The sequence below is a fragment of the Eriocheir sinensis genome, chromosome 59 (genome assembly GCF_024679095.1).
Source record: "Eriocheir sinensis breed Jianghai 21 chromosome 59, ASM2467909v1, whole genome shotgun sequence".
Taxonomy (NCBI): Eukaryota; Metazoa; Arthropoda; class Malacostraca; order Decapoda; family Varunidae; genus Eriocheir; species Eriocheir sinensis.
Window position 1 is genome coordinate 1,686,975 of NC_066567.1, and position 17,500 is coordinate 1,704,474.

The 17,500-nt window shown below is 42.6% G+C and overlaps 2 protein-coding genes across 3 annotated transcripts in view; both read left to right on the forward strand.

Annotated features, from left to right (window-relative positions):
- Window positions 1–12,005, forward strand: part of LOC126985327 (transcription factor Spi-B-like) — a 26,787-nt gene extending 14,782 nt beyond the window's left edge. Inside the window, exons 1-6 of one of the 2 annotated variants that reach the window (XM_050840080.1) lie at window positions 1,504–1,699; window positions 6,128–6,242; window positions 6,615–6,807; window positions 7,699–8,169; window positions 8,833–9,040; window positions 10,186–12,005. In XM_050840080.1, the coding sequence (XP_050696037.1) occupies window positions 1,596–1,699; window positions 6,128–6,242; window positions 6,615–6,807; window positions 7,699–8,169; window positions 8,833–9,040; window positions 10,186–10,324 (1,230 nt within the window). In that variant the 5' untranslated portion in view covers window positions 1,504–1,595 and the 3' untranslated portion in view covers window positions 10,325–12,005. Of the gene's footprint in view, window positions 1–1,503; window positions 1,700–6,127; window positions 6,243–6,614; window positions 6,808–7,698; window positions 8,170–8,832; window positions 9,041–10,185 lie in introns of those variants that run through there. The other variant, XM_050840082.1, reaches the window with a different exon arrangement.
- A 1,634-nt stretch (window positions 12,006–13,639) lies between these two features.
- The window catches only part of LOC126985328 (polyglutamine-binding protein 1-like), a 5,187-nt gene continuing 1,326 nt past the window's right edge, over window positions 13,640–17,500 (forward strand). The window contains exons 1-5 of the mRNA XM_050840083.1: window positions 13,640–13,756; window positions 14,638–14,768; window positions 15,339–15,511; window positions 16,171–16,402; window positions 16,745–16,938. Of these exons, the coding sequence (XP_050696040.1) occupies window positions 13,687–13,756; window positions 14,638–14,768; window positions 15,339–15,511; window positions 16,171–16,402; window positions 16,745–16,938 (800 nt within the window). The 5' untranslated portion in view covers window positions 13,640–13,686. The remainder of the gene's footprint in view (window positions 13,757–14,637; window positions 14,769–15,338; window positions 15,512–16,170; window positions 16,403–16,744; window positions 16,939–17,500) is intronic.

Here is a 17,500-nt window from a genome sequence, read left to right on the forward strand (position 1 = left end):
TATTATTTCTGTCTGTCATTTCTGTCTATTATTTCTGTCTATTATTTCTGTCTATTATTTCTGTCTGTCATTTCTGTCTATTATTTCCGTCTATTATTTTTGTCTATTATTAACGCGACATCGTTCACTTAGTTTTCTTTTTGTTGTTGTTTTCGAAAAAGTTCATAATTTTTCGACGTTCATTTTTTTTTTTTTTTTTTTTTTTGTAATGTGAATTTTATGACATTTTATTACGATTTTCTTTTTAGACAGACAGACAGACAGACAGACGGACGAAGGCGGGAGATAATAAATAAATCCATTCTCTCTCTCTCTCTCTCTCTCTCTCTCTCTCTCTCTCTCTCTCTCTCTCTCTCTCTCTCTCTCTCTCTCTCTCTCTCTATTTCCCAATCTACCTTTCTATCTATCTACCCCCTCTCTCTCTCTCTCTCTCTCTCTCTCTCTCTCTCTCTCTCTCTCTCTCTCTCTCTCTCTCTCTCTCTCTCTCTCCTTTTGACCGGATGCTGACGTCATTAGGGACCGGCATGTGACGGACCAATCAAATCGCAGGAAAGAGTTAGGGGGCGTGGCCTGAGCTGACCAATGAGCGAGCAAGATGTAGGGTGAACTAATATGGGTAGAAATGGGTAAAAAACTTATTGTCCTTTTCGCTTATGGGGAGAAAAATGGGAACTTGATTTACATAGATTCACATAGATATCCAGACCCTTAGCAGGATATATATTATTATAGGGATTTGATTTACATAGATTCACATAGATATCCAGACCCTTAGCAGGATATATATATTATTATATGGCTTTGATTTACATAGATTCACATAGATATTCAGACCCTTAGCAGGATATATATAGAGATTTGATTTACATAGATATCCAGACCCTGAGCAGGATATATTCGGCCCTGATTTATATAAATTCACAAAGATATTGAGACCCTTAGCTAGATATATTGGGACTTGATTTACATAGATTTACATAGGTACCCAGACTATTAGCTCGACATATAGGGACTTGATTTACATAGATTCACATAGATTTACATAGATATTCAGACCCTTAGCAGGATATATAGGAACTTGATTTACATAGATTTACATAGGTACCCAAACCCTTAGCTAGATATATAGGAATTTGATTTACATAGATTCACATAGATTTACATAGATATACAGACCACTAGCTAGATATATAGAGCTTAATTTACACTGATATACATAGATATTGAGTTCATTAGCTAGATATATTATATGGGCCTTGATTTACACCGATTTACATAGATTCACACAGATATTCAGACCCATATATAGCTACTGTTGTTTTTGTTGTTGTTGTTGTCGTTGTTGTTATTTACATTTTGATCTTATCTTGTGTATTCTTTTTTTCCTTTCCCCCTCTCTCTCTCTCTCTCTCTCTCTCTCTCTCTCTCTCTCTCTCTAGTCTAGCCCCTCCTTTTTTCCCTCCAAGACGTTTTCCTATCCCTCCCTCCTCCTCCTCCTCGTCTCCTTCTCTCCACCCCCACAACCCCTTCCCCAAGTCGCCTATGACATCAAGATCAAGTGTGGTGAGGGGGTATATAGTCAGGCTGATGAAAGGATGTGCTTCAGTTTGACTTCAGTAGTTGGGGAGGCTGCATACATGGCTCTGGGAATGCCTATTGAGAGCCTGGCCACAGAACTGAACACCTTGCAGCTCGATTCGTGAGTATGTGTGTGACTGTGTGTGTGTTTGTTGGGTGAGGTTTTGTGTGTACGTGTGTGTTTGTGTGTGTGTGTGCGTGTTTGTGTGTTTGTTGGGTGAGGTTTTGTGTGTACGTGTGTGTTTGTGTGTGTGTGTGTGCGTGTTTGTGTGTTTGTTGGGTGAGGTTTTGTGTGTACGTGTGTGTTTGGGTGTTTGTTTGTGTGTATGTGTGTGTGTTAGAAGTACTAGTTAGTGTAGGAAACAGAAGAGCTGGAAGGGAAAGAAGAGGTCAGTCAGTCAGTCAATCAGTCAGTCAGTCAGTCAGTTAGTGTTTCAAAGGCATCGTTAGTCAGTCAGTCAGTCAGTCAGTAAGTAAATCAGTTTGTTCATTATAAAATTATTAAGCTGTCAGTCACTCAATCAGTCAGTCAGTCAGAATAGGAGGGAGAGTCAGTAGGCGTAGGTAACTAAGGGTAAGATTAAGGAAAGGGAGAGTAAGCTGAATTAAGTTAAGGAAGAATTAAGGGAGATTACGATAAGATTAAGGAAAGGGAAGGGTGAGGATAGTGAGGTTAAGAAGAGAATGTTAGGAAAGGGAGATTAGGGTGAGGGAGAATAAGGTAGTGTGTGTGCGCGTGTGTGTGCATGTGTGTGTGTGTGTGTGTGTGTGTGTGTGTGTGAGAGAGAGAGAGGGGGGGGGGGACAGACTTCCTCTATCCTTGCAGTTATCAAGTTTTATCGTCAGTGTGTTTCGAAAATTTGATAAAAACAAATAAATGCAAAAAAATAAATGAACCAAAGGAAAGAGTGGGAAAAAAATGTATTCGAGTTTCCGGCCCAGATTAAACAGTTTAGTTAGTTAGTTTGTCAGTCAGTCAGTCAGTCAACCAGGCAGTCAGTTAGTTAGTTAAGGAGAAACGTTAAAAAGATTAAAAAAATAAAGGAAAATAGCTTAGAAATAAATGGGGAGGCATGAGAGAGAGAGAGAGAGAGTGTTTGTCAGTCAGTTAAGGAGAAAAAGTTAAAAAGAGAAAACATAAAGGAAGAATGAGAGAGAGAGAGAGAAAAACACATTGGACAACCATCACAAACTCGACATTATTTCATTTTTTATTCTTTATTTCAAGCCCAGAAACTTTTCCTTCTTCAATACAAAAAAAAAAACTATACAAATATATGAATAAGATTTACATTTGGAGAAAGTAGTAATAGTAGTAGTAGTAGTAGTAGTAGTAGTGGTAATAGTAGTAGTAGCAGGAAAATGATAGAACACACACACACACACACATAAAAAATTCTCACAAAAACCTTTCTATTTTTCTTCTTATTTTTATTATTTTCTCAACCTTATTTTTTCTTTATTTTTCCTATATTTTTTTCTCTACGCGCACTTCCTTTCTCACGCCTGAAAAGTAGTGTGTGTGTGTGTGTGTGTGTGTGTGTGTGTGTAGGTCAGGTTAGATTATGTCAGTGTATGAGAGGTAGTAAGACCTGACTTATCGTGACCTGACCTGACATTTATAGGTGTGGCTAGGGGCTTAATCTAAACACCTGCCAGGTCACACTTAACATAAACATACACATAAGAGTCTGCAAGAGGAGGTAGGTAGGAGGCCAAAGGTAGCTCCTTTGACCCTCAGCTCCCGTGTATCTAACCCCACCTAATATCGCTGTCCATGAATTTATCTAGTCTATTTTTGAATGTGACAATTGTATTGGCACTCCCCATCCTCCCTGTGTGTCTAGGTCAGGTTAGGTTATGTCAGTGTATGAGAGGCAATTAGACCTGACGTGACCTGACCTGAAATTTAGAGGTGAGTCTATGGGCTTAATCTAAACACCTGTCAGGTCAGACTTCTCTCTCTTTCCCTTCCCTTTCCTTTCTGTACCTCCCTTTTTCCTCCTCCTCTACTTCCCCTCCCTTTTCTTCTCCCTTTTCTACTTCCCCCCCTTTCTTCCTTCTCTTTCTCTCCCCTTCTCCTTCCCTTCCTTTCCCCTCCCTTTCTGCTCTCTCTCTCTCTCTCTTAATTTTATTCTCCCTTTCTCTTTCATTTTCTTTCCTTCTGTTTCTCTCCTTTTTCTCTTCCCTTTCTTTATTTATTTTTCATTATTTATTTTATTTCAATTTTATTCCTCCGTTTTTTTAATATTTCTCGTTTATCATTTTCTTTTTCTTCTTCAATTCTTGTTTACTTATTTGCCTTCTCTCTCTCTCTCTCTCTCTCTCTCTCTCTCTCTCTCTCTCTCTCTCTCTCTCTTCACGAATCTAAAATCATATATCTCGTCATCACCCACACACACACACACACACACACACACACACACACACACACACACACACACACACAAACACACACATACAAACAAACAAACATTAACATCCTTTTTCCTACAACAATAACATCTGACATAAAAAATCTGCGTCGGTATCCGATTACGTCAATAGATTTCCGCTAGAGAGAGAGAGAGAGAGAGAGAGAGAGAGAGAGAGAGAGAGAGAGTGTAAGAGAGAATGTAAGTTGAGATGTTTCAGCCTATCTTGATATGGGAGGTTCCTCAGCCATCCTCCTCTGAACTGATTCTAGCAAGTTGATGTCCATTCTGTAGTGTGGGCACCAACTTGCTAGAATTAGTTCAGAGGACGATGACCAAGATGATTCAGGCGTTCACGGACTGAGCTGATGACAGGCCGCGATTCAGTGACACGGAATAGTCGCTGGTTAGGTTAGGTGACTCGTGTTAGTATAGCCAGTGTTGGCGTTCACGGGCTAAGCTGATGACAGGCCTCGATTCAGTGACAGGGAGTAGTCGCTGGTTAGGTTAGGTGACTCGTGTTAGTATAGCCGGAGTTGGTGTTCACGGACTAAGCTGATGACAGGCCTCGATTCAGTGACAGGGAGTAGTCGCTGGTTAGGTTAGGTTAGGTGACTCGTGTTTGTATAGCCGGTGTTGGCGTTCACGGACTAAGCTGATGACAGGCCTCGATTTAGCGATAGTGGCGGCTGCAGAGGAAGGGAGAGCTGTTGAGAATGTGTGGTAAGGTGCGGGGCTAGGCTAACCCCGCAGCCGCCACTACCCCATCGGCCAGTTTTACGTGGAAATACTAAGGCGGCGGTAACAGCCATTGGTAACGATCAAAACAAAGTGACTGTGAAAGCGGCCCTAAGCTGATGACAAGCCTCGATTCAGTCTCACGGAATAGTCGCTGGTTCAACACGAGGTCACTCCAGCGATGCCCCGTGACCCTGCAAAGGCACTAGGCTCCCAAGACACCACAGAAACAGGGAAACATGGAAAGTGAAAACAGCTGTAGGAAGAGGAGAGGGAGATGAAGGAGGGGAGACTGCAAGAAAATAATAACAATAAAAACATAGAGGAAAAGAAAGAAAAAAAAACAGCTGTGTGAAGAGGAGAGAACATAGGGAAAAAGGGATAAAGGAAGGAAATAATGCAAGAAAATAATAATAGGAAAAACATAAAAAATGATAAGAAGAAGAGCGATAACAACAAACAAACAAAAAACAGCTTCATTTTCTCCGCCTCTGTTGTAATTACACACACACACACACACGTTCGTAACAAGCCACATCCTTTACGATAGAACGTTTCCATTACTTCGGGGTTGATTAGTAAGCAAGACTGCGTCATAGTAAATCTCCCTTCCCTTCCCTTTCCTCCCCTTCCCTTCCTTCCCTTTCCTTCCTGATAGATTCAATTACTGCTTTATACATATATCCTTTGTTTAATTCAATTCTGTATAGAGGAAACCAGGAAAAAATGTATATAGTTCAGTTTACATGTAGTAGTAGTAGTAGTAGTAGTAGTAGTAGTAGCCATATATAACTTTTGTTTGATCAGTATTATCAAGGTCTTGCTAAATTCCCTTCGGCCGTGTTCCCAAGCATCTCCCTCACTGTGAATCTGGTCTGTTGTCGCCAAGTTGAAAAATGTACTATATAAAAACTATGGTAACTTCGCTATGTATAACCCTTTTGTTTTATCAGTATTATCAGGGTCTTGCTTAATTCCCTTCGGCCGTGTTCCCAAGCATCTCTATGGTAACTTCTAAAATAACCTTTTTTTTTTTTATCAGTATTATCAGGGTCTTGCTTAATTCCCTTCGGCCGTGTTCCCAAGCTATCTCCCTCACTGCCAATCTGGTTGAAAAATGTATATAAAAACTTGTAACATCTTCGCTGATTTTCGCATTTGTTGTATTTTCCGCATTTGCTGTATTCCATGTTCACTCACGCTAACTCTTCTCTCACTTCCTCCTCTACCTCTTCTCACACTAACTCTAACTTTTCCCTCCTACAGTACTTTATTCACGATCTCTTGTCCATCAACACTACTTTCCTCTTCTCTACCTCTTACACTCCCTTTCCTTCCTCGTCCCCCACCACCTCCTCCCTACTTCTTCTCACACTAACTCTAACTCTACTCTACAGATGGCGCAGCGGTTTCCAGTACTCAGATTTCACCATGTACAACGAAGCCCCCACCACTAACTCCCCCCACGCCGGAACCTACCACTACTTCCCCGTCAGCCAGTGGTCCAATGAGGTTAGTGGTGGTGGTGGTGGTAGTTTGGGTTGTGAGGTGGTGAAGTGGGGGTTTACGAAGGTGGTGGTGATGGTGGTGGTGGTGGTGATGGTGGTGGAGTGAAGGGGGCGGGTAGGGAGTGTTTCTGTGTGTGTGTGTGTGTGTGTGTGTCTGCCCCTCTCTCTCTCTCTCTCTCTCTATCTATCTATCTATCTATCTATCTCTATATCTATATATCTATCTATTTAAACCTCTCATTTTTTTCTCCTTTCTATCTTTCACTCCTCTATACTTTCCCTCCTTCAATCCTTCTTCAATTCTCTCTTACTCTCCATCCATTCCTATCCCTACCTTACCTCACCCCTCCCTCACTCCCTCTCTCCCCCATAACAGCAAGTCCTGGAATGGTTACGACAGGTCTGCCACGAGAACAACATTGGATGCGACAATCTGACAGGCTTCACGGACTGTACGGGGCACCAGCTGTGTTCCATGACGCAGGCCCAATTTTCCGAGCTCCACCCCCTTCACGGCGCTTTGTTCTTCAGGAAGCTGCGGGAGTTTAGCGAGAACCAGCAACGGCAAGGTACGGGAAGGGGATGGAGGGATAGGAATGGAAGAAGAAGAGAGAGGGAGAGGGATGCTGTGAGGGAGAAGAGAAAGAGAGATGCTGTGTATTAGAGAGAGAGAGAGAGAGGGTGGGGGGATGGATGTTGTGAGGAGGGAGAAGAGAAGAAAGAGAGAAGCTGTGTATTAGAGAGAGAGAGAGAGAGGGGGGGGGGAGGAGAAAGAAGGATGCTGTGAGAGAGAGAGAGAGAGAGAGAGAGAGAGAGAGAGAGAGAGAGAGAGAAGGTATAGGAGGAAGCGGGATAGGAATGGATGGAGAGAGAGAGAGAGAGAGAGAGAGAGAGATGTGTGTGTGTGTGTTCTTAAACGAAATTCACCTCAAAATATATATAAGAAAAAATGACTTAATATTAGAAATTTATGATGTGAGTAAAATTTTTAAGAGCCAATTTGAAGACTCATAAATCATCATTACCCCGAAAGCAATTACGGTCCAAAACGTTAATAAAAAATAATAATAATAATAATAATGAATAACTGCTTAATATATGTCTTTTTTTCTCCCCCTCTTCCTCTTTCTCTCTCTCTACATCCATCTATCTATCTATCTATCTTTTTTTCTTTGTTTTATTTTCTTTCTTATTTTTTTCTTTCTTTCTTCATTATCTCTATCTATGTCTTCCTTTCATTTATTTTCTCTCTCGTTTTCTCTCTCTCTCTCTCTTTCTACATCTATCTATCTATCTTTTTTCTTTAATTTATTCTATTTCTTATTTTTTTTCTTTTTTTCATTATCTATCTGTCTGTCTATCTATCTCTTCCTTTCACTTTTTTTCTTTCTCTCTCTCTCTCTCTCTCTCTCTCTCTCTCTCTCTCTCTCTCTCTCTCATCACCACCACCACCACCACAGAACGCTACCACTACCACCACCACCACTACAGACACCACCCACACCACCACCACCACCACCACCAGGCCTCCCCCCCGCCCCCACAGCTGATCCAACACCCCGCAAATGGCACCACTTTCCACGAACTCCTCCCGAGGCACCCCGCGGGTCACCCCAACTTGAACCCGTGGCAGGACTCGACGCCGCCCCCCCACACCCCGCACTACCAACCCACGGAGCATTACTACCCCAGTGAGGGAGCGCTGACCCCCACTACGGACTACGGGGGGGTGTCTATGGGGGGCTACCAACCTGCGTACCCTTTGCATAATGAGTTTGAGTCCTCCACTATTTCCCCTCCCGTACACCTTTCGACTCCTAACGCTCATCAAGGATACCTCCCCGCCCCCCTACCGTCCGGCCCCCCTCATGGCGTGCCCCCCTCGTCCCCGACCCCCTCTGAGGTTCCGTCCCCCCTCTGCTATCAACAGGGTGAGTACTACATGAAGATCACCAATGATAATGATAATAATAGTAATAATAATGGTAGTAGTAGTGATAGTAATAGTTTTTTATATTTTTTTTCCTTGACGCAAATGTAGAAAAAATAAATACATGTTAAAAATAAGAAACTGAACCGAGGAAGAACACAGTAAGAGGGGGAAGAGGAAGAGGAGGAGGAGGGAAAAGTGAAGGTTGAGAATGCAAAGGAGGAAAACCAACATGTGGAAGTGTGTGAGGCGAATGTGTGTGTGTGTGTGTGTGTGTGTTGATTTCCAGACCTCTCTCTCTCTCTCTCTCTCTCTCTCTCTCTCTCATTCGTTACGGCTGAACTTTTAACTCTAAAATACTTGAATTAATAAAAGGAAGCAGGAAAATAATTTATATATACATACTTGTGAACTACTACTATTATTACTACTACTACTACTATATATGACTAATTAGTTTATGTTTTTCCAGCCATTTCTGTATCTATCTATCTATATCTATTTCTTCCTCTCACTTGTTCCTTTTTTTTTCATGTTTAGTGTCTCTCTATCTCACCTACTGCTACTATTGCTACTACTAATAACAAAAATAATAATGATAATGATAATAATAATAATAATAATTTTGATGATAACCACCTTTCATCTCTCTCTCAACCAACAGAGACGCGGAGAGACAGAGGTCCAAAGTTATGGGAATTTTTACTTGATCTACTCGAGGACCCGAATTCGAATCCCTCTATCATACGTTGGGAGAACCAAGGGGACAGAACCTTCCGCCTGACCAGCCCACACGAGGTCTCATACCGCTGGGGACAGAGACGACCAAGCCAGAACGCCCTTCCCTATGACTATTTCGCCCGTGCTTTGAGGTGAGAAATGGAGAAGTTTGCCTTGAGATATCTGTTTGGGGCTACGTTTTCTTTTGTTTCTCTATCTCCCCCAACTCGCTCCCCCCACACGAGGTCTCACAACGTTAGAGCCAAAGACGACCAAGCCCTTATGACTATTTCGCCCGTGCTTTGAGGTGAGAAATGGAGGAGTTTGCCTTGAAATGTCTGTTTGAGGGCTAGTTTTTCTTTACTTCACCCCTCTCCCCCCCTCCTTCCCACACACGAGGTCTCATAACGTTAGAGCCAAAGACGACCAAGCCCTTATGACTATTTCGACCGTGCTTTGAGGTGAGAAATGGAGGAGTTTGCCTTGAAATGTCTGTTTGAGGGCTAGTTTTCCTTTACTTCACCCCTCCCCCCCCTCCTTCCCCCACACGAGGTCTCATAACGTCAGAGCCAAAGACGACCAAACCCTTATATGACTATTTCACCCGTGCTTTGAGATGAGAAATGGAGGAGTTTGCCTTGAAATGTCTGTTTGAGGGCTAGTTTTCCTTTACTTCACCCCTCTCCCCCCCTCCTTCCCCCACACGAGGTCTCATAACGTCAGAGCCAAAGACGACCAAGCCTTTATATGACTATTTCGACCGTGCTCTGAGGTGAGAAATGGAGGAGTCTGCCTTGAAATGTGGTGTTTGGGGTTACGTTTTCTTTCGCTCCTCTCTCTCCTACACGAGGCATTAATTTAATTCGTTCTTTTCTTCTTCAATCACTTAATTCTACTTGTTAATAATGATAGCAATAATGATTTTGTTAGGCTACTTCTTCCACTCCCCTTTCAACTCCTCTCTCAATCTTCCTCCTCCTCTTTCCTCTCTTCTCTCTCTCACACCTAACTTAATTCTCTTCCCTTCTCTCTCCCTCGCTCCCTCACACTTTTCTCTCCCCTCCCTTCCTCACACTGAAACTTCTCCCCCTTCCCCTTCCTTCCCCTCACTTATCCTCCCCTGCCTCACGCCCTTACCCCCTTTTCTCCCCTTCCTCCTTTTCTTCTATTTCCTCCCTTCCTCACCCTCAAACGGCCTCCTCCTTCCTCCTCCTTCCCCTCACTTTTCCTCCCCTCACCCACTTTACTCCCCTCCCCCCTTACTCGCACCCCTCACCCCTCCTTCTCCCCCCCTCAGGTATCACTATCGGACCGGCATGTTGATCTCGGTCCCGGAAAGGAAGCTGGTCTACAAGTTCGGCCCCGCTGTGTTCCAGCAGCGACGGAGAGGTCCTAACAGCCCCTCCGATAACACTCCGGGGCACCCCTCACCGTGAAGGATCCCCACGGCGCATCCTACAGGACTCCAGGATCAAGTGGACTCCTCAAGGGATATCGTAGGACTTCTAGACTGAGCTGTCGTAACGCTGATTTCCTACGTCACGCATCATGGAGGACTCCTAGGACGTCCGGCGCATTCTACAGGACTCCAGGATCTAGCGGACTCCTTAAAGGATATCGTAGGACTTCTAACTGAGCTACCGTAACGCTGATTTCCTACGTCACGCATCCTTCAGAACCACTAGGACGTCCGGTGCATCCTACAGGACTCCAGGATCAAGTGGACTCCTTGGCGACCCCGACAGGATATCATAGGACTCCTAGAGTGAGCACTGTCATAAACACAGAACTCTAGGACTCCGTTTATCCTACAGGACTTCAGCCCTTCGCGTGGCATTCTATATAGGACTCCAGGAACCCACTCCTCTCTCCCTGAAGGAACTTAGACACTGACCTTTGAATCCTAGGAGAGGTGACACGTGTGGCATATCCTGCAGGAGTCCTATGGGGGTCCTACACTGAGATCCTTCGATGATGTCTGAGGGGGAAAGGGAAAGAAATTGGAAAAAAATACGAGAAAAAAAGAAGAAAAGACGAAATACATAAAAACGAATAAATTAATAAAAGGAAGAAGAGGAAGGAATATATGATAACGAGTAAAGGAAGAGAGAAAGGAAATAATAAATAAATAATAATAATAGAAAAAAGAGAAAAAAAGAAGGAATACAGAGAAGGAAAATTAATAATGAAAGAAAGAAAAGAATACAGTAAAAAATAAAGAAATTGAGGAGAGAGAAGGAAAATAGAGAAAATAAGTATTACCAGAAAAAGAAAAAAAATTAAAATCAAGAAAATCAAGATACCAAAACAATAGACAATAAAAATAAATAAATAAAAACTTGCAGGAAAAAGAGAAAAACAAGAAAATCAAAAAAATAAAAACAATGAAAAAATCTACAAAAAAATCATCTTGTAGGAAATAATTAAAGAAAGAAAACAAGGAATTAAGCAAGTAAGAAAATAAAATAAAAATGAAGAAAATAAGAACAATCAAAACAAACAAAAAAATATCTTGTAGGAAATGATAAAAAAAACAAGACAATCAACCAGTGCCTAAACAGTGCCATTAATACAAGCTTCAGTGCCTTCAAACAGTGCCTTTAAACAGTGCCTTGTGTATTAACTCTGAGTCGAAAACAAGGTCAATACAGGTTCAATACAAGAAATACATCATGTCCTTGTGGGGGGGGGGGGGGGGGGAAGGGGCCATGTTTTGTGTGTGTGTGTGTTTCCTGTTCTCTTTCTGTAATAATCTTTTCCTCAATTCTTCTTTATCATTCTCTTCAACTCTGTCTATATTTCCAACCCCCGCTCGCTCCCTTACCTTTCTATCTTTTTATCTATCTGTCTATGCAAAGTTGTGATATATCCTGTACATACTAGCATTTCGTTGTTTATATAATTCTATTTTGTTGCTATGAATAAATAAATAAAAAGCCTTGGGCCATCATGTGATATATACATTCCGTTTTGTTATAGGAGGAAGTGTTATGAGGTTGTTTACTGTGTGTGTGTGTGTGAGAGAGAGAGAGAGAGAGAGAGAGAGAGAGAGAGGCTTATTTATAAAGATAGCCGAATTATGTACAAGTTGCTATATTAAAACCTTTATAGGAATGACGCTGTGTTTTGTCCCCCCTGTGTGAGAGAGAGAGAGGCTTATTTATAAAGTTAGCCGAATTATGTACAAGTTGCTATATTAAAACCTTTATAGGAGAGAGAGAGAACATGAAAATGCAAATAAAAAGAATAAGATTTACGTAGAAATTCAGACCACACAATGCAGACCCTTTATGGTTTACGTTAGATGGTCTGTCCACCTAAGTGCTTCTACATTGATCAGATGGCTCCAAAACTTTGCATTTCTACTCTAGTTAATATTAAGTTGAAGGAAGTGTCGGTCGAGCTTGTTTTTAAAGGAGTCAATCGTGTTGCACTGGACCACTGAAGGCGGGAGCTTATTCCATTTTCGCACTACAACGTTGGTGAAGAAAAAGAAAAGAGGACTTGAAAAATAAAAATACTAAGAGAATAAGTAAGAGGAAGTTAGTTTGCTTATATATACGTAATGGGCAATGCTTTTACTATATAATGGTGTTTTCCCTCAATACGTTCCCTGACTAACTATAAACTGTCTCTAATCTACCTTCTTCTTTTGACCTGTAACGCTTTGCATCACTTAGGTCCTCCTTCTCAACACTTCTGATACTTCACACCATGCACTTATAAGTTACTTCACAGTGCACACTTATACACTTCACCCTAAGCTAATGTGTTTTTTCCGCTTTTTTACTTCTCTGTTCTTCCCCTGGCTTTGCTTTTCTATGTCCTTTTGTTAGGTTTTCAATATTACACTTTTCTTTTCATTCCACTTTCCCTGCTCAGTTCTTTTTTCCCACCTACTCTGCGCCGATCCAAAGACAGAATCCACACCACAGAGGAACCCGCGACCCAGCCTAGGACCAAATCACCCAGGTAGAGGAGAGGGGTAGGGGGGGATGGGGTGGAAAAGGCAAAGGAAAAAAAGTAAAGATAAATAAAGAGATATAAGACAAAATGGGGATGATGGAAGAAGCAAAAGGAAAAAATATTGTGGTGTGAGATAAGAGAGATGGCAAAATAAAAATAAAATGTGATGATGATAGACAGGAAAATGTTATGCTAGTAGGTGGTGTACTGACTTTGAAGATAGAGAGAATGTGTTTGAATGGAGAATAACAAACAGAAATGGAGGGTTTGAGTGGGATGTAGAAAGTGGAGAGATGAGATAGATATGGCAGTTAAAGGATTGGGATTGAGCAAGGGAAGAATGAGATGGAAAGGAAAGAAACTCTCGGGTGGTATAGGAAGAAGGCCCCAAAAAGTGTGAGTGGGTGAGGGGAAGCCTGGGTGATCTTCTTCTTTTTGCTAGAGAGCGCAGTGTCTGGATGTGAATGCAAGGAACTATAGATGGTCTGAGTAGATGTGTGTGGACGAGACTGTGCAGCATGGCATGCTGGAATGGGATGCAAAAATGTGACAGGGAGAGAACGAAGATGATGTGTTTTTTTTGAGAGATGGGGGACGTGGAGTAAACAGGAGACTGGAAGGAGTGGATGGTGCTGCTGCTGGGCTCTCAGGAGAGAGACAGGGACGAGTGATTGAGGCAGTGAGAAGGTTCTGAAGGCATGTGGTGTGCAAGATGTAGGAATGATATCTGCCCCGAGAACATTGACTTCCGCATGTTTTTTTTTCTTCACAGGAGCTGATCAAGATCAAGAACTTGTTTACCTCCGTGACGCCCTTCCTTGAGGCCTTCACCATGCCTCTCCCGCCCGCCCTAGCCGCGAAGCTCGCCAAGAGGGGGATCATCAACGCCCCCAAGGACTCGGGTGAGGAGGGAGTGGAAGGAGTAACAGGAATAGTGTGTTGGGAGGCTGACTAACATACGCCATTCTATTGGTATATATGTCATTTTACACAGTGTTAGAGTTCCCTTGATTACTCGCAAATGGTTTAAATGACAAGTTATCAAAGAACGTTTATATATACTGTATAATTAACCCAAGACCCATATTTACAGACATTCAGGTCTCGCAATAGTTGTTAAATTAGATATAAGTTAGGACATTTTAGAATCTATTAAGATAAGACATATGCTGGTTAGATAATTATGGAGATAGATTAACTTAGACTTTTTCTGAATGTATACCCTCCTTCAGTGACCTCTTAGTTAGTTAGTTAAGACATTTCAGGATCTGTATTAAAATAAAACATACGCTGATTAGATAATTATGGAGATAGATTAACTTAGACTTTTTTGAATCTTTACCTCCTTCAGTGACCTCTTACGGTAGTTAGTTAGTTAGGTTCATTAAAACATTTTAGGATCTGTATTAAGAGAAAACGTACGCTGGTTAGATAATTATGGAGATAGATTAACTTAGACTTTTTCTGAATCTTTACCTCCTTCAGTGACCTCTTACAGTAGTTAGTTAGTTAGTTAGGTTCGTTAAAACATTTTAAGATCTGTATTAAGAGAAAACGTACGCTGGTTAGATAATTATGGAGATAGATTAACTTAGACTTTTTCTGAATCTTTACCTCCTTCATTGACCTCTTATGGTAGTTAGTTAGTTAGGTTCATTAAAACATTTTAGGATCTGTATTAAGAGAAAACGTACGCTGGTTAGATAATCATGGAGATAGATTAACTTAGACTTTTTCTGAATCTTGACCCCCTTCACTGACCTCTCCTGCCCTGACCTTCCAGACCCTGAGTCCGCCGCTGGGGCCGAGGAGGAGATCATTGCCGAGGACTACGATGACACCCCCCAGCAGCAGCCCCTCCCACACCCCTCCTACCCCCCCGCAGTGGAGCCCCAGCCGACGGACCCCTACCAGGTACAGGGTGACTTAGAGAACGGAATGATTTTACGAGTTGTTTTTTCCTGAAGCCTCGACACATAAGCCAACGACTACAAATTGTTAGCACTGGAGGGAATGGAGTTTTGTTACATTGGCTGCCAGTAGACTAGTGCTGCGCAGAATAAAATAATGTAAATAATGGAGTGAGGTGATTCTTGCATGCCCCTTAACACTTCTCTTCCTACCCAATCTTTTTAGAGGCAGTAAGTAGCGGACTTTTTTTCATCATTGTTTCCTTTTTTTTAGCCCTTGATCTGTCTCCTTTGCTGTAAAAAAAACCCACCAATGCACAGCTCTCACGTTCTCTCTCTCTCTCTCTCTCTCTCTCTCTCTCTCTCTCTCTCTCTCATGTACCAGTAGAAGATACCTATGTTAACATTCTTTGATAACTAGTAATTTAAACCATTTGCAATTAATCAAGGCTCTAAAACTGAGGAATTATGACACTGGAGAATGACATGTATATATTGACATTCTTTGATAACTAGTAATAGAAACCATTTGAGGAACCATAACACTCACTCTTTACTCGCCTCACTCCCTCAGGGCTTCCCAGGGTGCCCCAACAAGTGGAACGTCTTTCACGAGTGCAATGCGTCCTGCCGTGACCAGTGGAAGGAGCGGAACTTTGTGGACCCGGACTACGATCGTAAACGCCTCCGTATGTTGGCCAAGTACCCCCTCCCGGCGCACTGGCAGGAGGTGCTCGACCCTGGCATGTGGGTAACAATGCACTTGCTTTGATAATGGGGATTTGTAGGTTGTCATTACTAGATCTCTTTATTTGACATCAATCTAAATGGCTTCTCAGACAGTTTCTATCAATTGTTTCTCCTCACCCAGACTCTCTTTCTCTCTCTCTCTCTCTCTCTCTCTCTCTAACCTAACTCCTCCTCTCTCTTTGACATCAATCTAAACGGCTTCTCAGACAAATAGTTTCCATCAGTAGTTTTCCCTTGCCCATACTTAGCTATTTCTTTCCCTTACAACTCCTCCCTCCCTCTCTCTCCCTTCCCTCCCTAACCTAACTTTCCCTGCCTTTCCAAACCTAACATTTTCTCTCCATTCCCTTGCCTTCCTTAACTCCCTCTCTCTCCCCCTTCCCTCCCTACCCTAACATTGTCTCCCTTCCCTAACCTTACCCCTTCTCTAATCCTCTCCCTTCCCTTCCCTTCCTTAACTCCCCTCTCTCTCTCTCTCTCCCTTCCCTCCCTAGCCTAACATTCTCTCCTTCCTTTTTACCTCTAGGATTTTGGGAGGACTTTAATAAACGTATGGGAGTACTCTTATACATCTCCATTCCTGTAGGACTTCCATAGGACTCTAAACTAATCCTATGTATCCTAACACCTCTGACCCTCTCCCTTCCTCCCTGCAGCGGCCGTTACTACTACTGGAACATGGAAACTGATCTGGTGTCGTGGCTGCCTCCCGGACACGCTCGCTGCCAGGTCTCGCGTTCGGCAGGGACACTCAGGAAGGAAATGGCCGCGGAGATGCATAAAAACAGGCACTCCTCGGACTCACAGCAGGAGACCGAGGGCGAGATGACTAGGGTGGAGAACGAGGAGGTCAATGACGCGGAGGACAACATGAGTGATAAATCGGAGGTGCGTGGTGATAGTGGTGGTGATTAAGGAGGTAGTGAAGTCTTGTGTGTGTGTGTGGTGTTGAAGGGTGGTGATGATGATGATGATGGTGGTGGTGGTGGTGGTGGTGATATGGTGATGGAAAAGGATAAATAGTAAGGATCATTGAAGGACTTTCTCATGGAAGGACAGTCAGATATCCTTTCCTCCTCTCTAGGACTTCAAAAGGACTCTGAAATAATCCTTTTAGAGCCTTTGAAGGACTTTAATAATCCCATGGGAGAACTCGGGAAGGACTCTTATATATTTCCCTCTCTGTAGGACTTCCGTAGGACTCTTAACTAATCCTATGTATCTCCACAGGACTCCGGGGACGAGGGAAGCCAGCGCGACAAGAGGGAGGAGAGATGGGAGCGAGGAGGAGGAGGGAGGGAGAGAGGAGAGAAGGGCAAGGACAGGAGCCGAGGGAGGGACAGGGACCGGAGGGGAGGACGCAGACAGCCGCCCTCCGAGGAACTTGACCCCATGGACCCGGCCTCCTATGGGGATTGCGGACGGTAAGGGGTGGTGGTGGTGGTGGTAGTTTAGAGAAAGGATGTTAGTGTTTATGGTAATGGTGATGTTGGTGTTTATGATAATGATGTTAGGTTTAGAGAGAGAGTTAGGTAAGCGAAGGTAATGTTGTTGTTGGTATTTAAGATAATTTTGATGTTAGATTTAGAGAGAGAGAGAGTTAGGTAAGGGAGAGAAGCCATATTGTTTAGTCAAGTTACATATTTCCTTTCTGTGGCTATTATTAAATGCTTCAGTGTGAGAGAGAGGAGAGTTAGGTACCAGAAAATGATAGTCTAGTTTAGCTAATGTTAGTACACTATTCTCTCTCTAATTGTGATGACAGAGCTAAAAGAAGAAAGGAAAGACAGTCTAGTTCATGTTACTGTCCCACTCTCTCTTGTGACAATGGATAGTAAAAGAAGAAAAGGAAGGGGAATTAAGCTTAGTTGGTCTTTCTCTCCCATTCTCTGTTATGAAATCCAAAGCACACACTATCTCTCTGTTATCTAAGTAACCATATTGAATTACTGTCCCATTCTCTCTTGTGACAATGAACAGTTAAAA